Genomic DNA, 23,947 nt, shown 5'->3' with positions numbered 1-23,947 from the left:
GTTATGTCAACTCAATTCATCTAATATTACATGTCTAAATTTTTGCTTTGATTGCTTTGAAAGTATCACTCTTTTTTTTTTTTGAAAACCTAACAAGTATCATTGTTTTGGTAGATCTTGCTTACTAGGTATTAAGTGCAGCCATCTGCAATGAATTTGTTCTTATACCTTTGTTGTTGCTTTAGAGGTTTATGAACACTTGGTTTGACTACTATTTATGCTTCTATTGAATTTTTTGAGTCAGTTATATTGTTGATCCTTATGTTAACTTATATATAATATGTTGTTCGTAGAAAACTTTTCTCTATGATAGACTTCCTTTTGCAGGGTTACATGGATAATAATTTCTCAAAATATATTCTATGACGCTGAATTAGGCTTGATTTATTCACAATTAGATTTGATTGATGTATTTTTGATAGGGGAAGAGGGTTGGACTATGTTTTAGTGGAAGCATAAAAATGGCTTAACATGAAACCCCTTCTTTTTAATTTCATTGTAAGGAACATATGACATTAGATAATAAAGGCCATTTCCCAGTTATGTTCCCGACAATCCGAGGTCCTGCGAGGGGCAAATTAACCTAACCTTTGGCCTTTTTTTAACACAAAGTGGTTGTTCCAGGATGCTAACTCATGCCATTGCACTTATAAGCCTTTACTGTTGCACCAAGCAATGGCCCCCAAAAATATACATGCACATAAATTGCCATTACCCAATTATTGTCCTGCCAAGACAGGGTCCTAGGAGTGCAAACTGGGGATGGACCTAATCTTTGGTTTTTTTTTTTTTTTTTTTTAAGACAAAGTGGTTGCTCTAGGACTCGAATCAATGATGTTGCACTTGTTAGCAGGAAGAGTAGAATCCCATGTTTCATCTTGCTCATACAAGGCCCATGGCAGCCATTCTATCAGCTGAGCAGTGTGCTACTTAGCAAACGTTTTACCATATTTTGGTTGTTTGTAACTTCAAAAATGTGGTTACAAGTGTCTCTGATGCCAGGTTATGGATTTGCTGGACTCAATGCTTGAACTTGTTCCATTAGTAGGTTGTCATCTAACAGAGTTTCCTGTATTGCTTATTATTTTAAATAGTTCGCTATCTCGGTACTAGACCCCATACTAGTACCATATTGATATGGCATCGGCACGCTTAGTATGGGGGTCCGTTTGATGTATCGAGACTCGATACACCCCCCCGTACCATGTCTTAGTTCGGTTTCAGTATGGTACAATACGTCCGGTATAGGGTTGTACGCACCGATATGGCAAACCATGTTTCTGTTTGATGCCTAGTATCACAACATGTTTTTTTTTAAAATGTTCTTTGGCTGGTGAATGATGCTGGTCTTGATGGGAGAAATAATGATCATGTTGCTGAGTTATGCTGTCTCTGACCCTGCAATTCTAGAATACATAGTAGTAAAATTTCAGTAGCTCGCATATGAATGTTTGTGTGCATGCATATATCAATCTTTATGTAGCCTTTTGGTCTGTTTATGTGATAAGGACATGAAATTATGCTGATGCAATGATATTTTCCCGACCATCCCAGTTGATCCCTTAGTCCTCAGGTTTGGCTTTTGTATAGTTACCAGTTACTAATGTATAATCTGTTCCCTACTTAATAATAACTGCAGGCAACAAGTATATTGAGTTTTGACTAGTATTTCCTTGGTAGGGGCAATCTGCAGGATAATGACTTAAAGATGATACTAATTTGTCTTGGTTGCTTCCATTTGTCCTGTTGGGCCTATTTAGCTGTTTTTGTAGTTTTCCTTAGAGTAGAAAACAACTACTTTTATGTTTACGCCATTCTTTATTCCAAAAGAATTTTTTTATATTTGTTGATATCCCTGGATGTATGGTTGGAGACCATTTCTTTGGTTCAAATCTTACAAGCATAGAGCAGTTATGAGATTTGGAGAAAATGGTGAGCTTTATGTTGATTGTTCTTTGAGGTGGCCTGATAATGGGTTCAATAGCATAATCTTGCAATCCTTGCTTGTATGGCATAGTAAACAGTAATGGTTGGTTAAATGAACATTAGAGGAACTATATTGCAATCTTCTTCCCCTTTTCTATACTTGGTGTGTTGGATAACATGCTTCTCTTCATGTCAGAATATGAATTTCTGAAAAGGTTTTAAATGTTGTTTGGTAGTGGCGAGCTAGGGCTGGTACTGTCGCAGTATGTGTTGTGCCCATGATTGGCACAAATTGTATCACATGAACACAGAGGATTAAGGACCTGGTCTGTCCTTGTTGGTCTCGACATTATTGTGGCAGACCAGAGAGAGACTGGGTAATTCCGCTCCAACCCAGCCTATCCTGAATAGGAAAATTTATTATTTTTCTCTTTGTTATGATTGGCACAAACTGTATCACATGAACACAGAGGATTAAGGACTTGGTCCGTCCTTGTTGGTCTCGATAGTATTGTGGCAGACTAGAGGGAGACTGGGTAATTCCGCTCCATCCCAGCCTATCCCGAATAGGAAAATTTATTATTTTTCTCTTTGTTATTCTTTTAATGCTTGTTCTGCTCTGTTCTGATCATGATATGCTGAACGTACCGTATCGGTCTGGGCCCTGACCGGTACGGCGGAGCCGTGGATACCGGTATAGGGCCCGTAGATGCCGAACCCATCGGAGCTGGGGAAGAAGAAGAGAAGGAGAGAGTGAGTGGGGGAGGGAGGGAGAAAGAGAGGCCTTCATTGCCCGCGGAAGACCGCGGGGGGCCGATGGAGGCCGGGGTGCGGCAGCGGAGGCCGAGGCCGCGTCAGCTGTTCCCGCCCCCCCGCTCGCGGCTCTCAGCGGGCGGCGGAGGCCTCTCCTCCCTCCCTCGCTCACTCTCTCCTCTTCTTCTTCTCCGGCTCCGGCTGGGCGCATCCGCTTCCGCGGGGAAGAGCTGGCTGGTTCGGTACCGGTTTAAACCGGTCCGGTAGGCGATTGGTATCGGTACGGCGTACCTTGGTCCTGATATTGTCTCGATACCAAACTGAGATAGCTCGAGACTGGGATGGGCTTTGGTACCAGGATTTAAACTCTTTTGAAACTCTAGTTCCCCACTTCCCCCTTCCTTGCAAGGTAGCTTGGAATGTAGCAACACCACATGTCAATCTAATACTGGCTAGTACTTGTCGACAGGCATGGCAGCATGCCAATAGCTGGTTCCTTATATTGTCATTTTATTTCTTATTGCAGTTTAAGTTCATGTGAGACTTGTGCTGCTACTATCTAGACATTTTGTTTTTGTCCTTCAAGAAATAAATACAAGGTCAGAAAAATGGCTGGTAGCTCACAACCATTCTTAGTGGCTGAGATGAGAGGAGCTGGAACATTATTCTCCATGTCTGGGTGGTGCATAAGGAGATAAATTGTAAAATTCTTTCAATATTTTTGTTTTAATGAAGGTTGATTTTTTCGAACTGTCCCAGCATCTTTAATGATTTCCTAGTTGCTTGAATTGGATATGCATATCTTTATTTCCAAGTTTCTGGCTTGTGTATGATCACTCTTCAGGTTTTTTTTTTTGGCTGTGACAATACCTCCTTGGACCTCCCATTCCCATCAATCTGCTTATACTGTCCTGCAGTACTCTTCCTGCTTACGTACCTGGAAATAATGGGAAATGATTTTTTGGATGCCTGATACTCTCTCAAGAAATGGTCATTAAAGGAAAGGACTGATGTAAATTATTCCCTCCAGTGGAAAACAATCTTTTACTGCATTGCCTTATTAGGTTCTAACATGACTCATAATTGGAGCCTGTTCCTTTATGAGCGACCCAAAGCTCCTATGTTCCAGTTGGTATTGTGTGGTGAGATTGCTTTTCATTCATTTTATGGTATGATTTATGGTTTGTTTTCTTTTCTTTTCTTTTTTTAAAATTATGATGTAATATTTCATTGTGGTGAACATTTGAACATGGTCATGTGGGACTAAGCACTCAAGATCAGATCCAGAATCCACACTATGCAATTTTCTTCTCTTGTTAGAAGAATCTCGAGTGCCGGCTTCATTTGCAGTAGATGGTACCTGAATTGTTTGATAACTTTGGTACATCTCTGGTTGATACCTGAATTGATAATCTATTCGTTTGTGGTTATTCATTGGTTGTTCAAAGTATTTCTTTGCTATATTCTATATCATTCAAGTGGCCATATTCCTGTTTCCATTATGTAGACAAGGATAATTTGAATCCTTAAATCTGTTTAACTCTGGTATCTTTGATATTATTTGGTTTCCATAAATTTGAGTTCTTCTACAGTTCTTGTTGGTTTTGTGTGAATGCTTCTCTATGAATGTTGGTAAGGAGTGATATGCGTTATGTTAATTGTGATCTGGTACATCCACATGCAAGGAGCTGTAGGTCATGTTTTCTCAATGTTGAACATTCAAATAATTGCACGTTTCCAGCTTGACTATGTTGCATACAATTATGGGTTGTGCTTATTAGTTGCTATTTAATTTTTGTGATTTTGTATTCAGTTGGTTGTATTACTTATGCTATGATTGTAATCATATGATAGCTGTGCAACAAGTTGTCTTGTTTATAGGAAAGAGGGCTTCATATACATCAATGAGGAAGACCTATTACTACAAAGAGATGCACCCTGAATGAAAAACTGAATGATCATTTTATCTCTCTTTTCATTTTACGGTTTTCTTTCTTTTGTAGAAAATACCTGGCTGTTTTCTTCCCTCCCTTTCCTTTCTCATTTAATTTTGTTGGTATGGAACCAAAAGCAAACGAGGACTAATACTTTGAGAATTCATTTCATTTTTTATTCGTTTTCTTTTTTAGGTATATGTTTCTTTGCCTTCTTGCTTTCTTGCTTATCTGTAAGTTCATACATTCTCATAGTTCATGTCACATCAACCGGACAAAGTAAGTCTTCTATGAGATTGGTTTCAGTTTTCTTTGAGGATGTAAGTACAGTTGCCTATATGAATGACTTGTTTATACTGTAATGCTTTAGTGTGATACGATGAGCTTTTAGTTTGTTTGCCTCATTTTTTGCCAGTCATGGAATGATTGTATTGTTTTGATACACTCTGTTGCTGCACCCTCAATAACAAGCTATGTATTGGTTTTCAATGACATGGTTGTTGGTCCTACTTAAATGTTTTTGACTACTGAACCAAGCTATGGGCTTTTAGTTTCAAACTAATCAAAGAGCTTGAACCTAGCGTCGGATATGCAAAAGGGCCTTTTAATTTTGCCATTTTGTTTAATATTATTGAAAATAGTGAAAAATGATACAACTTCAATAATTTCATCTCCTTTGGCAGGTCTCAAGGATTGAGATGTCAGGTTGCTCCTATTCTTTTGTTGCTTTTTATTGTTGATCTGGAAGTGTTTCATTTCCACCTATTCAGGTACTGGTTGACATAGTGCATATTGCTAGGTGCATACTGGTCCATATTGCCTATATAATACAAGGTGTGAGCTGCGTTTGTCAAAACCTTGTGCCAGTATAGGGGTCTGAGGTGGTATACATTTTAGTGGTCAATGACCTGTATGAGCCTGTTTCTTGGTATTTTAAACCACAGTCAATTCTTAGTTGGTTTACTTTGCTGATTCTAGAGCACCAGTCCTGATGAATATTCCCAAATCTTATCAAATGAAAACATGTTATTCCAATTTGTTTGAAACTCTTTTGGTTCCCTTTTGATGTTTATTTCAGTTTTGTGATCCATTTGAGCTATTAGCTGCACTACACTGAACTGCATTATCATTATAGGTTCATTTTGGCTATATTTCTTCACTGATCCTTTTTTGGATCTTTTTTTTTTATGTTGCAGTTATGAAGCCCTGTTCTATGTAACTGATCTAACTGTTTTGCTTGTTGTTGAATTTGATGTTACATTTGCTTTTTCCCCTATACTATTACCTTTTTGAGTTTGAGGTTTTCGTTTTCTTGTTATTGCTAATCCACATGTTTGCCTTGCCTCTTTTGGATTTTCATCATCTTCCTTATTCGATGATATACATTTTATTAGGCTATTATTTCAAACAATGTTGTCACATGTTTACTTTGATGAGATTCATTAGCCTTGGCAAATTTGATCACCTTTTGCATGGCTTCTGTTTGCTTATTTTTGTGTAGCTGTTCATGGATACATTGTATCCACTTCCTTTGATATTGACCAATCTTCCTACGTCTTTACACATGATGGGTTAGGTTGGTTGCATCAATCTTGTTGTTTTGCTTCTCAGTTATATTTAGTGAATTTTGCTGCCTGTATATATAGTGCTTCCTAGGTCATTTGCTTCCTTTTGCTTCATGTCTTGGTTCCACCTTTTGTCAAGCTTTCAAGACTGGCCCATCATTATATTAGTAGTTTCTGAACCTTCCTGCATTTCTTTCTCACATTTGGTTCTTCTTTGGTGTTGCTGTCTTTGCCTTTTGGTATGCTGTTTTTGTTATTCTTTCATTTGCTGATATATTATACTTTATCTCTTTTGTGGTATTTGCTTCTATCTCCATGCTTGATGGTCTTACTTTTGCTGGCATACCCTTACTTCATTAGCAAAGACCTTGATGTTTATGCATTTCCATCTGGTCCTTGATATGACCTGCTCCATGTGTTTGACCAGAGCAAACCTTTTATCCTCCCTTGCACACTTGAGATCCAGACATAGAGATTTGCATCAGTCATCCTTTCTATAGCTAGTTCATTCCATGAGATTAAACTTTTACTACCACCTCTGGCTTTATTGGTGGTTTGACTCAAATTCTGTGAGATTCAAATTATATATATTTTTATCTTCATGCTGATCAGTAAGTTCCCCTCTCCTGTTCTTAGCACAATAAAGATTGTCCATTGTCAATGATTTGCATGTCTTCTTAAATTATTGGATGGTTATAGACTTATAGGGATCATTTGAGTGCTGGGGTGTACGACAGACGTTGCTGGGTTATGCTCACCATTTTTTTGAATGGTTATGAAATGGAGAGTATAGATCAGATGAAGAGAATGATGAGATAACTGTGGTCTACAACATGATGAATGTTGCTCTCCATATCCAACAAATGCACAATTTCTTGCATACTGGGTCAGTGGAGGTGGCAAGCTTATGCATCTCTCTCTCTCTCTCTCTCACAGACAGAGACAGAGAGAGATTAGATATAATTTCTCTCTTTGATCATCTTATGTAATGACAATCTGGTCAGAACTATTTGATGCAGCTCTTGCACAGCAATCGGAGAATATTTGCTTTTTGAGCAGATGAACATGAATGCAATTCCTTGTACTTTCTTTCGGAAGAAAGTGGTGAATGGTGCATATTTGTGGTTATCCATGTTGCAAGAGCATGATGTTTTTTGTGAACTATAAAGGATTGACATGCAATACTTTGCACCTGTCTTTTTGACCTTGTAACATGTTTGTTCATGTCTATATATAGTACGTGCAATGCACTTGGGAGATAAACTGTATTTCTCTATAGCTTGCTTGGCTCCACAGCAGAGTCATCTCTTGTTTTCTTGAGAACCCATGTAAGGGTATTTGGGGGAAATGTAAAAAGGGTGGAGACCAAAAGGGTGGATTGGAACTTGGAGGAGTGGAGGCACACCCCTTTGAGGAGTAGGGAGAAGAGGAGGGTTTCCCCTTTTTCACATACTCCCCCAAAATTCAGCCATAGATTAATTTGGCCACGCCACCTCAATCCACGAGGAAGAGAAGGAGCTCTCTTCCATTCTAGATCTGACTCCTTCATATCCTCTTGTTGCTGCTTCTCACCTCCCCTACTCTGACAATGATGCCATCCTCAGCGGCTTTGCTCGTTCTCTGGCATGGCATTCCCCATGGCCTACAGCAAGAGAGGGATCATGAGAAGTGTTCTGGCAAATTGTTTTTTGATGGAGTCAATCAGGTGGGTATTTGTGAACTGGATCATGCTCTTTTCCCTTTTCTCTTTTTCTGTTTTTTGGTTTGTTGACCTGTACCTTAATTGTTTGAATTTATGTCCACCACCTCCTCTCAAAGTATAGGTTTTACACTGACTTAACCCCCGAAACAAGGTGGATTTGGGTTGGCAGGGTCAACCGGTCTTGAAACACTTTTCAGGCAGGCGGCTACCTGTCACCAATGCTTCCAAAAACAACACATTTCCTGCCATCAACACTCTTTTAAACAGCTTGATTGTCGGATGTTGATTATTCTTTATGATTGTTTTTGATGGTTGCAATTATGTTGGTATTTGTAAGGGATTAGGCTGGAAATTTTGAATATGCGGATTTGTAGAATCTGGACTTTTTCAAGTTTTTGTATGTGTTTGTACTAGCTGCATATCTGGTGACTATGACTCAGGCAGTCCTAAGCTTGCAACATGGTCAACAAATGATTTATGACTCAGGTAATCTCAATTCCGGTTTATACAATAATAACGAGATAGCACAGGCCTATATTCTCAATACTGGCTGATAGGCTGTCAGTTGCTGACTTATATGGCCAAATGTATGGTAGTTCAATTATTATGCCTTGGTTTTTTCTAAAGTGCTGTTTTATTTACTAATGCCCTTTCCATTTGTACGAGTGAGAGATATCACCTTGATGTTCCCTTACTACTTGTACCAATTGAAACTATCAGCTATAACTTGTTTCTTGCAGAAGTTTTAAAAAAAGGTGATTTGGCAACCACATCTATGATCTATGTGAAGACTTGTTTATTTTTTTATTATTATCACTCTTACATTATTATCATCTTTCTTCTATCATCATCTTTATTTAGGTTTGAGGCAGAAATCTTTATGCGAACAAGAATTTATGTAATTGCTGTGGGGCACTGATAGACTAGACCACAACCAAGCACTATGTTAATTTCAATTATGTGCTATGCTTTTGTTCACATTCTTTGGACCCTAGGTTGCTAAGGGAGATGATCTTCATGAACTAAGCATAATAATCATGCCTTGCCCATCCCTTTGTATTTTTACAAATTCTTTTTTGCTATTTATTCTTGTGAAAGGCTACATCCTGTACCATGGTTAAGAATACATAAATTGATATCCATTCTTTTAGAAGTCTTGTCATTTGTTTTTACACTCAAATGCAAATTGGATCTCCCCCAGAATGGGAACAGGTCATCTGTGTACCTGTCCTAAGCATCTTATTTTCTTGTAGGATACTTTTATCTTGGTTTAAATCTCATGCTTGTGTTCGTGCTTATAGAACTAACCTCATATACTCGTGTTTTTGATTTATACGTTTCCCCTTTAACATTCTTGTGCATGTGATGCTCGTTGTATGTGCTTTATCTGCTCTGCAACATAGTAGCTTGTTTTATAAACTTATACTCAAGGCTTAAAGTCATGTAGTGACTGTGGAAATATTCTTGAATTCCTCCCAATTTCATGCATCCACTGTAGTGCTGTTAGGCATATCCTTATTTAGCCATTCTGTACAAGTGATATAAGGAAGTAGTAATTGATAATCTTAATTATCTCTTGAGCTTCACTCTTAATTCATGCTTCAATTACTTTGATGCCCCCATGGGGATTTCATTTTTTACATGTTATTTTCCTGTGCATGTGAGATGCACATTCGAGGTTCGAGCGAAACTCCTCTTTTAAGATGATTACACTTCCACTATGTCCTTTTCTCTGTAGACTAGGATTTAGAGACAGAGCAAATTGTATCTTCTAAAACTGGGACTGTGTTCTGAAGGAGACAAGTTTCATATCTTGTGAAGTTTCATGTTCAGTCTTTGACGAAATTATTCAATTTATAGTGTAGTTCTTTTATTAGTTGCATTGATTTTTGATCCTTATCTTTGAGGTTTATTTTGATTATGGAAAGTGAAGAATTGGTAATAAAAATGGGCAATTGGGTTTTTTTGTGCCTAAATTTGGAGATGATTGTGTGGGATTGCCCATATTATTACAGTCATCTTCATTTGTGTCTCCCCTTTTTCTCAACATCTAAATTAAGCAGAAAGTTCTCCCCCTTCATTTGAGTTTCAAATTTATTGTGCTCATATCTCGTCAAATTTCTCTAATTAACCACAAATGGCATGCCATTGAGGCACTAATTGATTATCATCAGTCTGCTCCTCATCCATGGATTTAAGGATGACTTTTTTTGCTAAGATCAGATTCACCAATTTTCAAGATTCATGCATCCGTGACCAAGGTTTGCCGTCTCAGTACCGGACCCCATACTAGTGCCACACTAGTACAGTGTCAGTACGGTACGGTAGAGGATTTTTTTTTTAAATATTGACGGTATGCCATCCGTACCGAACCAGTATGGTACAATACACCCCGTACCGCCCAGTTCGGGCCGGTGCGACATACCTTGTCCATGACAGTTACATGTATGAAACCTCTTTTGTTTGGATGCGGTAGTTGTTGAAAAACACATGGAGGTTTTTATAATGTTTAACTGCAACGTGCTTTTAAGTGATCTACTTATTGAGCCATGTCTGATATATATTGCTGCAGTTGACTGCTGACTGCATAGACAGAAAAGTACCTTCTTAAGGTACATAAGTAGGTACTCGGATACGTCCTTAAGCTTATACGTCAGGTCCTTTTGGTGAGAGCATGTAAGTTTAACTATTCATTGATTGAGATGTAGACATGTCATGGATTTGGAGATTTTCTTTGTCCTCCTTGGTGTTTATTTTGCTGTGCAATTCTCATTGGGTTATCTGCTGATTCTTGTGTTTTAATTTGTGCAAGAACAATTTACCTTTTATTTATACTGCCCAGTGTTTTTTGGTGGATGACTAGGACAGATACCACTTGTGGCATGTTTATTTCTGTCTGTTTGGTGTGAGATGCTCTTTAAACTTGCTACAAAGTGGTGCTAGCTTGTCTGCTTGCTCACCTTGAAAACTGCTTTATCAGTTAATCATGTCAAGTGTGTGATCGCTTGTATTCTAATCTGTCTGCTTCATTTCTTTGCGATTGTTAACTTGTCTCTGCCTTGACCCTTTTGCTAGCTGCTATAGTTTAATTTTGTTCTGATTGTAGGCTTATTTCTTAGCTGTTGTGCATAATGAGTTCACTTTGGTCTTCTTTTCACCCATGCTGTCATAACTATTGCTGCTGCTGTTATTCATTTAATCGGCCTATGATATCCTTTCTTTCGGGACATTTTTGTGAATGCTGCTATATGTGCTGTCTTTTTTGCTGGTACGCTTGGCACTGAAATATTTGTAAGGTGTCGTGCAAAAGAATTCTTTGTGATGTTCTACCTTCCATTGCCAGATTGATTGTACTGGCTTGGACTCCGTTCTTTAATTCATGTTCAATTATACATAGTTAGAATTGTTTGCAATGCTTCCTGTCTGTTATTTTTCTTATATTGCAATGCTCTAAAGGGAGCGATAATTCGTGAAGAGTTATATAATCAGAAAATTAGTTTGGTTCTGTATTTATGTGTTGGTGGTTTATTGCAAGGTCTGCTGAATCGTGCCAAATTGGCTGGTTCGGAGCGTACCGAACCAGACCGGTTGGTTACTGGCATGGTTCATCGATTCAATTCAAAATGGAAGTCTTACCTTGCCTATGGAGGGAGAGGGAGAAGGATAGAGAGGTAAATAGAGGGAGCGAGGGAGGGAGAGAGAGGGAGGGGGAGAGAGAGGCCTAGAGAGAGAGAGAGAGCTCGAAAGCCCTCATCGAAAGTTTGGAACAAGGGATCCTCTGTTTCGTTTTGAAACAGGGGAACCCTTTTTGCCTTTTTTTGCCAATTTTGAATTGGAATCAACAGAAAAAATTGGTACATCCAGGAATGGCATGGTACGAACCTATACCATACCGTGCCGGTCGCCAACCGGTACAAGCCCTGATATTGGTTTGGTGAACCTTGCCTTTATTGAGTAGATTCTTGAGTTGGGTTGTGGACCTTTGTTTTGGATGCTGATTTTGTGTTGAAATCCGTAGTTGAGGTTTAGGTGATGAAACAAGGACTTATGTAGCAATGCAATGGGTTGCAAAGAATATATAGCTTTGAACTTAGTGATTATGGCAAACTGTTTCGTCATTTCTCTGTTAGGCTGATAGTAACCTAATATATATGCATGCTTTCCTAGACTTGGAATTATTATCATTCTTTTTCACAATGATATGCATTTAATTCCAGTTTCCTTCTCTCCCCCCTCTTCAATAGGGAAACTCTGATTCTTTGTTATTCAATGTGCTTGTGTGCCAAATTACAGGGCTTCTAAAGACTTTGGAGATGTGCATGGACTTATTATGCATGCATACAACTCGCAAAATGCAGAGTTGCGGGTTGATCATCTTGGGTTACACAAGGCCTTGTGTGTTCTTATGGGATGGAACCACACAAAGGCCCCTGAGAACTCCAGGGCATATCAATTATTATCTGCTGATGATGCTCATGCAAATAGGGAAGATCTTGTTATATGGCCACCAGCAGTGATAATTCATAACACAAATTCAGGAAGGAGAAAAGATGGTCGCATGGAGGGTATGGGTAATAAAGAAATGGATACTAAACTTAAAGGTATCTATGACATATTGGCTTCATTTTCCTTTTTGAATGATAACGTATCAGAATGTTTATACAATTGAAGATTCACTAGTCATGCTCTATATATTTTTCATCAGCCACTTTGTTGATCCAAAGAGATCGAAAGTTGCTTTGATTTTATTTGTTCTATTCAGAAACGTGCTTGGTTTGGCTCCTTAATATATATTTGGTCGTGTTTTAAAATGAGTCAGTTGTTTTATCCTAATTTCCTTTTTGACCTGCCAGTTGATTTTTGTTGAACTGTCATTATGCTTCTAATTTTTGTAGTGACATTTTTAATGTGGTATCCCATCTCATGCATCTTTTCATGAACCACATTGCTGCTCACTCCCCTTCGGTTCTCTATGTCACTTTGAATTTTTGAGCTACATAAAATTCAACACTGCCCCATTTGAGTTGTGTTCTGCTCCTGCCTTATTTGGTGACACATAAATAACTAGAGCCATATTGTTTTTTCTTCAGCAAAGGCAACAACTCCCATTAGTTTCTAGTGATATGGTATGTATTCTGGTGTTGCTTATCAAATAAGGTCTACCATGGTTTTTTAGTTGTTTGGGTCTTCAATTTTGGTAAGTTTTTATAGTTCATAGTTAAAACTATAGTCGGCGGAATCGTCCCGGACCACTCGGTTCGGGGCATCCTGAGCGATACCGGCGGTGGATTGGGACGGTTCTAGCAATGAAACCGAGACTCTGTCGCCGGAGGGGAAGAAAGTGAAGGAAAAAGAGGAAAAGAGAGAGAGAGAGCGGGGGAGGGGAAGGAGAGGGAGAGGAAGGAGGAGAGAGGCCGGCTGGTGGAGCAGGGGAGCCTCCGCGCGGAGGCGGCAGACTTTCACTTAAAATTCGCAAAAATAAAAGGGGTCCTCTCCGGGCCCTTATTTCGAACGAAACAGGGACCAGAGGCGGAGCCCCGCCTCCGCGACTCCCCGGCCTCCGTTGGCTGGCCCTGACCGGCCTCTCTCCTTTTTCCTCTACCTCTCCCTCCCTTCCCCCCCTCTCTTTTTTTCTCTCTCCTGTTCTCCCTCTCTCCTCTCTACTGTGTTGGTATAGGGCCATCATGGCACGACACGGAGCCGTACCAACCTTTGCTGCCGGGTAAGCGGTATGGGGCTCGGTACCGGTACAACATACATTGGTCAAAACTTTATTCTGATTTGGCGAGCAATAGTCCATGTACCTATTTCGGGTTATACACAGCTTGACCTTTTTGGGTCCATATACTTGGCCCATGTATATTGATGCGAGCATATTGATGATAGGCCAATGTAGAGGCTTGTTCAATTGACCTCATTTATAGTGGTCCCTGAGTGCATGGTTATGTAGCTCAGTTTGCACTGCTCCCTATTTCCTGCTCTAATCCTTGTTCCATTTTTTCTCCCTCTTTTTTAAAACCTATAGTGTTATATATCCCTCGAGATGCAGTGCTGCTAGCTTACGGAACTTATCCCTCTGTCCCTTTTTTCTCTTCAGTGAAATGTTATTTGTTGCCATAAAAATCTGAAATTTCTGCATAGTTTGAGGTTTCCATTGTATCTATGCCTTGTTAGGCATAAACAAGTGTAGTCCTGATTATCGCTAGCCTTCTGTTATTTTGCTTCTCTTGGTTTGCAACTAGATGGATTATGTGAGGATCTTATTTTTGTATGAGATGCACAAAACTGCAGTGGAGGGGAAGAGTATAGACATGTTTCCTGTTGATTATTTGGTTATGAGTTTTCTTTTAAAGAGTCAGCTCTGATTAACATTATCAGAGGTGAAATAGACTATTTTGCTTTCATTTTCCATATTTATCTTTTATGGTTACATGTGCTGAGATCTTAATTTGTTTTGATATTTGTCTTCTAAACAGTTGTGGCATCTGAAAAAGATTATTTAGAAACTTTATTATTTGATCAAATAGAATCGCTTCATTTTTTTTTATATGATTCAAGTTGTGTATCAGAGTACAGTGGCAACTTAAGGAAAATTAATTTTGCCATCTGAACTATGTTCAATGCAATGGGGTGCTGGATTTTGAGTGTTGAGAAGATTGTTCATATATATATATATATATATATATATATATATATATATATATATATATATATATATATATATATATATATATATATATATATATATATATATAAAAGCACACACACACACACTGAATGTCAATATCTGATCTGTCGCTTTTAGGCGCATCATTTGAAACCTTCACCACTGTAGTGTCCAGCTTACGATTTTTGAATACATGAGGAGCATGGTGATGGACTTAAGTGGTTGTATATCATGCAACCCACAAGACCTCATGGATGGCTTTGTAAATTTTAGCTAAACTGATGACATTTTTAAGAAAGCTTGTTTTTATATTCTTTATGATGGCAGATATATTCTATTAGGATTGTTAATTGGATCATGCTCATGGAAGAGTAATTAGTATTGGTATAATATGCTCGAGATGAAGGCAAAGTGGAGGCAACATGTTAATGGTGATACAATGCGGTTTCTGCAGTATAAAGTAGCATAATGTTTAAGCTTTAAGTGGGAAGAGATAATGCAAACATGTAATATATTCTTATTATTGACTATGTACAAGCCTTGTACATGAAATTATTTCTCAAACAAGGGTTTATATAGGCAGAGGTTACATTTAGGATTAACATGAGCTTGCATGTGCATGATTTTGATGCTTTGGACATTGATACATAAATATTGTGCTTATGTCTATTTCAATACAGAATGGTTCCTTGGAGGTTAAAGATGATTCTTGTAAATTCATGGTCTAAGCTGACATTTGGATGAGGGAGCTCAAAGATGGTATGGTGTGCCAATATTGACTACTAGTTACTTTGAACTTAGGTGGAGAATTTGTAATGGTTTGAAGTAAGAACTCAGTGCCACATAGGTGGTGCAGTATGAGTATGCTATCTCTACACATTCTTCTTCCCTAACTACCTCGTGCCCTTATCAAGAGTGAAGAGAGAAATAAGGAGAGGAAGAGAAGAAAGAGGCATCTAAGCCTTCAACCAAGACTATCATGGACTTGGTCTAGCATGAACTAGACCAAGTTTCAAAAGGTGGCTACGATATGCGGGCTACATAAGAGGGCACATGTGTGGTTAGTATTTTTTAACTATTTAAAAATAAATATAATACATTAAATCAAGGTTTTCAATTTCGATACAATACCTTATATTGGTACCATTTTGGCACATGATACTCAATTCGCTCCTTGTATTGCATATTGGTTCAGTATTGATACGTTACGGTATGCTTGGTACGCACCAATACGTCCTACCATGCATTAGATGCATTAAAAAGTCTTGATAATATTTTTGAATATATAATAGTAATATTAATAATAAAAGCAACTAAAATTGGTGCTTCTTTCTAAGTATTTAATATCTAATATCAATAGTTAAAACATAGAGGGTGAGCGTTGGTGCAATAGTAAGGTTATTCTATTGTGACCTAGGTGACATGGTTCGAAATATGCAAATAACCTTCTTGCATGGGAGGGTAAGGCTGTGTACATCTCACCCTCCTTAGACATATAGTGCCAGGAGCTTTGTGCATTGGGCCACCCTTTTTTATTAATAGTTATAATGTGTGTAACATATTAACATTATTAGTAATACTGACATTTGGCTGTCCAAACCTAGTTCCATTTGCATAGTTATTATTGCAAATGGAGCTTGAACTAGTTTCATTGCAAGAGTCCATTGCATGGTTCGCGGTACCGACCTAAATCGGACGGTACAGGATGTACCGTACTATACCAGTTTTGTATCGGTTTCCGATACGGATGGCGTGCCGACACTCGATATGGTTTGCGTACCAACATTCGGTACGCCGAAAAGATTTCATACTGTACTAGATGGTGTACCGATACTCGGTACGTCGAAAAGATTCCGTACTGTACCGATACCGTACTAGTGTGGCACCAGTATGGGGTGCGGTATCGAGACGACGAATCTTGGTCCATTTGTTCTATATGTGGCCCCAGAAATTTTACTTGCAATTAATTAGTGTTGCAAATGGAGCTTGAGAGAGTTTCATTGCATGAGCCCATGGGCCGCATATGTCGCCCCACAATGCCAAGCATGCTACGTATGGCATAATGCTAAGCAAGCCTCATATGCAGGGCTGCATATATAGCCACAAAATGTTAGGTGGATTGCTTTTAAGGCCTATATGTGGCAAGCAATGTAGTATGGGTGGTTAGTATGGTTGGGAACCACCTTTACATATGCAGCCATACTCTACATTTTAAAATCCTGATCTAAACATGGCTTGGTTTCCTTTTAGGACATGATTTTATACTTGGGCCCAATCGATTTGCTGACTAGGTTGGATCGGGCTGAGTCCATGAAAATTGTTTGGACCCATCCAGCCTGCGGTAGGTCTTGCATGATCCATATATTTGGGTCCACATTATGTTGGACCTAGCTTTGGTTCAAGTGCAAGAGGAAAGAAAAGTTCACTTGAGAGTTGAGGTGGATACAAAGTTTAGAAGAATAAAAAAGGTTTCGGTATGGATTGCTCCCACTAATTTTGTCAAGAAAGATGCAATTTAAGTATTTAACCCTAGTCCTCAACTTACAAAGGAACATCCTCAATACCCCTACAAACCAAAAGTGCATGATTAATGAAGGACCACCTGAGGGAAGCATTTAAATGCTGTCCTAAAATGACTTGAATGCAAAACAGCAAGCAATATGAATGAGTCTGAAAGCTAAACCTATGACAAACCTCAAATATAGGAGACTAGATGTTCCTAAATGAGAAAAAATGCATGATCTAGTTAAGAACAGAAACAACAATGCAGTAGAATGTAAAAAATTGTCTAAACTAAACCTAAGAATGATATTAAATGTGTATGCTGCAAATATGGCTTCTAATTAAATCATAGCAACAGTAGGGGAACAAATAGACCCTAGGAAATAAGGAGAGATGCAGATCTGATGTGGGAAGAAGTAGAAGGAGAAAGGAAGAAAGGATAACTACCGAACTTGCTTTGGAGGAGCTCTCACACCTTGATTACGTGAAATGCAGGAAGAAGACGAAGGGAACAGCAGTTTTTTAATTATTTCACTGTGCAACCATCATAATAAAGTATTTTTATGGTCGGCCACTATTTGTAACATGAAATGGCACTTTTGTAGGACCCCTTCTAACTAATATGATTACAATAAAGTCCTTGAAAATTTTAGAGCAAGTCCTTCAAACTTAGAATTCATAGATATCTCAATCTAATATAAAACCAAAATAAACAGAGCGAAACACTTGATGAAATTTGATGCTAAACATAATCTAAAATCTAATGACCTTCTATTTGTGAGCACGCATTTCTTCATTGATACCATTGCTAGGTCTTAAAATCTTTTTGAACTCCATTAATGATAGAGTTGTTAGTCTCGAAGTCAGGGGATCTTGGGTTAAGTTGGGATGGGTCGGGCTAGACCAGCTTGGGTTGTCTAATGTTTGACTTTGACCTTACTAGTCCATGGGTTTGCTTATGCTGGCTTGTGCAAGAAAATAGACCTATATCCATCTTGTTATCTAGGTCATATTCTGGATGTAAAATTGTCTCTTGAGCCTAAATGATTGGGTCTGGTTGGACCTAACCATGTTGGAACTGTGTTGGGCCACGAGTTAGCCTGACCTTTTTCAACCTTAGGGGCGTCGTATGAGTCATATTCTGGATGTAAAATTGTCTCTTGAGCCTAAATGATTGGGTCTGGTTGGACCTAACCATGTTGGAACTGTGTTGGGCCACGAGTTAGCCTGACCTTTTTCAACCTTAGGGGCGTCGTATGAGAATCGTGAAAGTGTACCTTTGATTGTGGCGGCAAACAACTGCTAGCTTTATATCTTCATGCTTTTTGCCTCACCTTCTTCTGCCACCTCTCCTTATACACTTTCCTAGTGCTCTTGCTCTTGCTGGTCTCCTGTTCCCCCTCTTTTTCCTCTACTCTTCTCCTCATGTGTTTCTAGCTCCTCTTTTTCTTGTGTTGTTTCTCCTTTCCTCTAGCTTACTACCTACTTGTTTCTTCCTCTTCCTTCTCTGCTTCTTTCCTCCAATTGCTTATGGGCTATGTAGTCCCTTGACTGTGTTGCCCCTTTTCAAATTATTATTGCACCTCTCCTCTCCTCTTGACTCCTTACCTCCCCTTTTTCCTCCACCCCTCCACTATTGGGTGTTCCATCTCATAGATGCTCTTCGTTGTCATGTCACCTTTCTCCACCATTATATGCTGTTTGGCGTTGGCAACTCCCAATCATGCAATTTAATCCGCTCCCATCTCATTGTCCATGCCAGACTATCCTTCTCCTTAGAAGGTTTGCATACAATTGGTGATAGCTACCATCCACATTATCCTTGTCCTAAACCCAGTTCTCTCTCCATTTTGATTTGGCTAGGTTTGTGCTAATTTGAAAATCTAATATAGGTGCGTCTGGGCTTGCCCTTGATAGTTCAGGTTGACTGGGGCTGACCCATCAGCAATTGCGCTGCCATTGTTGTTTAAGAGTTTAAATTATGGGTTTGCCAATATATACATCTAGGTTCCACAAGCTGGAAGAGCTTGGAAGTCGAATTGGCTTTTCCACATTGGAGTTTTTATAGCTCTTGTGATGCAGGGTTCCACATGCTATTGCTGCTTTGCAATTCAGTCTCTTACTACTGATTTGATCTCAACTGGTGTTGGGTGTGAACTAAATTCATTGTTGAAGTGCTCTCAGGATTTTATATCATTGCGCTGAACAAAAAAAAATCTTGGGGACTTGGAACTTGTTCACCATATCGTCTATTTGGAAATGGATCACGACATTGTCCTCCTTTCAGAAACTTTCGACAATCTCATTTGTATTTTCTTAAATGCATCCTATTTCTCATATATATTTAACTAGGTCATATTTATGAGTTGTATAACCTCTATGTTTTGGCCTTTATGCTTTTCTCATTGTGTCATACATGTCTGACTTCCTTGATGATGTTGCGACTATGAGGACCTGTGCCGGCGTGTGTTTAGTCTCACATCGGTTATTCGCTGGGTAGATTTTGGATGCTTATACAGGATTAAGGAATCCAAATAATACCTTCCGGCTAGCCATTTTGGGTGAGGTCCTGCGTTCTTATAAATGATATCAGAGTGGACCCAGCCTATAACCTATGTGAATTAGGGGACACTGCAGCATGGATCCATTGAGGCTGACCACGGGCCGATCGTGGTGCTTGTGATTAGATTTGAATGGATTTGAACCCTTTGCCTGAAGAAGACGTCAGGGCTTAAACGGGGGGAGTATGTAAGGATCCATGTGGGTGTGTTTAGTCCCACATTGGTTATTTGCTGGGTAGATCTTAGGTACTTTTATACGATCAAGGAATCCAAATAATACCTTCCGGCTAGCCTTTTTGGGTGAGATCCTGGACCCAGCCCATAACCTATGTGGATTAGGGGACACTGCAGCACGGATCCATTGAGACTGACCACGAGCTGATCGTGGTACTTGCGATAGATTTGAATGGATTTGAACTCTTAGTCTGATGAGGACGTTAGAATTTAAATGGGAGGAGTATGTGAGGACTCATGCGGGCGTGTGTTTAGTCCTACATCAGTTATTCGCTGGATAAATCTTGGGTGCTTATACAGGATCAAGGAACCCAAATAATACCTTCTGGCTAGCCATTTTGGGTGAGGCCCTTTGTTGTTACAGCAGCAGTAAGACCTCTCTTCAGGTAATAATAATGTTTGAATAGATAATTGTGTTGTGAAAGAGAGGTGTACATTTAAATAAAAAATTTCCGTAATTATGCAGATGTAGTTGTAAATGCCATATTATTTTTTCGTGCGCAGCTAACAAAAACTTAATATTCTAGATCTTCTACTAATTATCATGGTTTTTTCAATACCGACAATATTGGTCCATATTAGGCGTATCAACTCGTACCAGTAGTAAATCGATACCTGGCATGCCCCTCCATATTGAGTGTTGGTATCAAGAACGGTACCATATGGACACTTACTAGTTGGGTACCGGTACAGATACTTTAACCAGTATCATGAACCTTGATGATAGTGTCATTGTGATATTGATGATGAGAATTGTAGTCAAGGTAATAGATAAACTTTGATGTTTTTTAATCATTGCATTTCATTTGATATGAGGAATTGGCAAAGACTGCTGCTCATTTTGATTGCCAGCCACAGTCAGATGGACATGTATGCGTTTCTAATTACCTAACCACATTATAAATTGTTGAATATGTGTTGAACACTCATAAATCTTTGCTCTATCCTTTTTCCTTTCCCATAAAATAATTGTTGCTGGAGAGATTATGGTTGATTGCTTCAGTTACTGCACTTTCTATTGATATATATTTAACATAGAATCACAAATATGAAACTAGATATTGATCTTTGGGGCAATGGGCTTTGATCGTTGACTCAGTGATGAATATGTCAACATTAACGGAGATTAGCTAACATGATTTCTGTCTTCACTTGTCTCATTTAGTTAGTTTAACTGACATTGTGGCTCTAATTGGTTAGGGAAGGTACCTTTTCTCCTTTTATGGGCACTAATTCATCTCCCTCTAATCTAATAATGGCAAGGTTGGTTGGCATCTTATTTGTTATGCTTCAGCGTTGTTCTTTATATTAGTTATTTTGCTAATAACTAGGGCTCTCTGTTGGTCTCACAAATATCTACAGTTAAACTTGCTAGTTTGAGTATTGAGTTCCATCATCCACCGTTTTTGTACGTACCACCTTGATCAAGATTCGCCATCTCGGTACCGGACCCCGTACCGGTGCCACAATAGCAGTGTCGGTACAGTATGGTACGAAATTTTTGCGACATACCGTATGTTGGTACGCCACCTGTATCGGGTACCAATACCAAATTAGTATGGTATGGTATGCTCCATACCGTCCGGTTCGGGCCAGTACGGAGAATCATGACCTTAATTCTCCTGAAGAAAAAAATACTATATGAGTTAAATTGCATTTCACATTTTCTTATATCAGGTTTCGAGTGATGCAGCATGACCTCTAGGAATTTGTAGCTTGGTCACAGTTCCTTCTACTCCCCTTGTTTATAGTGAAAAGACTGGAAAGTTGCTGACATTTTTCCCCCTATCTCATGTGGAAGAAGGTATACATTGCACATATTCTAACCATTCCTGTAGCTACCAATGATTTCCACATTAGTGAGTGAAATCATCTTCTAGTATCTTTTCCAGCTAACCAAATTTTAGCCTCAGCTTGTCATACATTGCACATATTCTAACCATTCCTGCCGCTACCACCATGTCCACCAAACAAATCCTCCTTGTATGTGCTGGGTCCATCATCATGTACCAACATTTGGGCAAATTTTATAAAATCAATTATCCAATAATAACTGTATATGATTTTGTAATAGGTACATCTCCACATTGCCTACCTTGTATGAAACTTCAGATTTTGACTTGGGATGCATCTCTCTCTCTCTGTCCCTTCCCCCATGATTATAGAACAAAGGGAACAAGAACAATCTGTACAGGAAACCTTATCTCCTTGTTTTAATTGCATACAAGGATATTGCCACCAAAGTTTCACTTTGTTTGGGCTCGACTAACTTTTCATCTAGAATTTTCATAATTCTTCCTATTATGATCGGTAGATTTTAGCAATTTCAGTTGGGGGTATCTTCTGTAAAGAGGATGCCTTGCATTAAAGGGTAAGGTAGCAGACCTGCCCTGTTGCAAATGATATTTAAATCTACTTGCACCAAACAAAAGAAACAATATGTTGTCTTCAGATGAAAATGACCCTCTTTGAAGTGGCTACCCGGACTGGACGACCTTCAGATAAAATGCTGCAAAATGTCAGTGATACAAGCTACTGCATGGAACTAATGCTGCATGATAGGTCTAAAGACAATCTGTAAGAGCTCGGAGCAAAGTATCCTCACTTTGGTAAAAAAGACAGGTAAATAGAAGAGCTGTCATGTCAGAATCACCTGAACCAGATATTCTGTGAAGTGATAAATCTGTCATCGACTACATCGAGTACTACAGTAACCTAGTGATTATTTAATTGAAGAGAGGACTCTTTTCATTCCATAAGAACAGCACTCGGTGATGCCTACAAGTGATATTTGGTTGTGCTCATGGGCCCCTAGAATTCATGAAACAATCTGAAGTTAAATAATATTTGCTGAACTATGTTCTCTATTTTTGTTTGCAGAACTGGGTTTCGGTGGCGGCAAGTCAAAGTCAATTTATGGAAAGGAGGGCCATACGGGTGTCACAATGGTGAAATTTGCCAGCACTCAAGCTGGCTTGAAGGAGGCTGAGCGCCTGGCGGAGTACTTTGAGAGGGAAAACCATGGATGCAGAGGTTGGGCACGTGCACAAGCTTCTCGCTCTGGTGGTGATGATGATAAGAATCCAGCGCTGGTCAAGGTGGATGAGAAAACTGGTGAGAGGAAGAGGATCTTTTATGGGTACCTGGCAACTGGTTCAGATCTTGATAAACTTGATTTTGATACGAGGAAAAAGGTCGTCATCAAGAGCAGAAGGGAGCTTGACCTATCTGACTAGTGCTTATGAAAGTACTTCGTGTGTTTTGCAGAATCAGACGATGAACATGAATGCATGGTTTAGGTAATGCCACCCTTTCAATGGTGTGAAAATGAGGAATGCATGTGCACTTGATTGTTTGAATTTAGTCATTTTCCTTGGGGTTGGGGGGTTGAAAGGTGCAAAAAAGTCTCCTTTGAATTTATATGCAATGAAGGAATTTTTTCCTATTTGTTTCTTCCCTTTATTTGCACTGAAATTGATCAGATGGTTCTGTTCATTCCCTGTAACCCTGCATCCTATTGTCTCCAGAAATTAGGTTCCACGGCATTGGTGAAGGTTTACTGCACTCAACAAGTTCATACCTTCCTACATCACATGGGGTTTTATCAGTAAAATGGTTCACCTTGCCAGTTTGCTGTTGAGTTAAAGGTGCCATTGTGAGTCACGGCTATTAGTTAGCCTGCGGCTTTTGGCGGCTTCAAAGGTTCTATCGGTTTCTCTATGAAATGATTGTCATCTTCATCAGCTGTATTGAACATGAGAATACTGACAGAAGTTGGTTTCATCCTTTTCTTACTCATAGCAAAAATGGAAGTATACTATAGCTGGGAAGAGCCATCTCTCATCTTCCAATTGTGTCATACACTCATCCTTTTTTCCTATGGAATAGCTGATAATCTACTTTCTGCTTTCTAGATGGTAGACTGGAAGCGTGTGTATCTCCTCCTGATTGGAGTTCCAGCAATTTGAAGAGATGAGTCAGCTCTAGGTGTAAGCGAACCTTACTGTCATTGCTCATCATTCTGTGTGCCGCGCGTGGCAAATCCCATGGTCATGCGGCGGCAACTTCATCTCTCAACTTTTCATGGTACAAACTGTACATTG

General features: G+C 39.1%; 1 protein-coding gene across 1 annotated transcript in view; it reads left to right on the top strand.

Annotated features, from left to right (window-relative positions):
* Window positions 1-23,289, top strand: part of LOC103722459 (RNA recognition motif XS domain protein) — a 30,588-nt gene extending 7,299 nt beyond the window's left edge. Inside the window, exons 2-3 of the mRNA XM_008813026.6 lie at window positions 12,174-12,481; window positions 22,725-23,289. Coding sequence (XP_008811248.4) covers window positions 12,174-12,481; window positions 22,725-23,080 — 664 coding nt within the window. The 3' untranslated portion in view covers window positions 23,081-23,289. The remainder of the gene's footprint in view (window positions 1-12,173; window positions 12,482-22,724) is intronic.
* The last annotated feature ends 658 nt before the right edge of the window (window positions 23,290-23,947 follow it).

Source organism: Phoenix dactylifera, chromosome 18, assembly GCF_051530095.1.
Source record: "Phoenix dactylifera cultivar Ajwa chromosome 18, Ajwa_hap1_PhDact_Kaust_v1.1, whole genome shotgun sequence".
NCBI lineage: Eukaryota > Viridiplantae > Streptophyta > Magnoliopsida > Arecales > Arecaceae > Phoenix > Phoenix dactylifera.
This window is presented reverse-complemented; position numbering and strand designations above follow the sequence as displayed.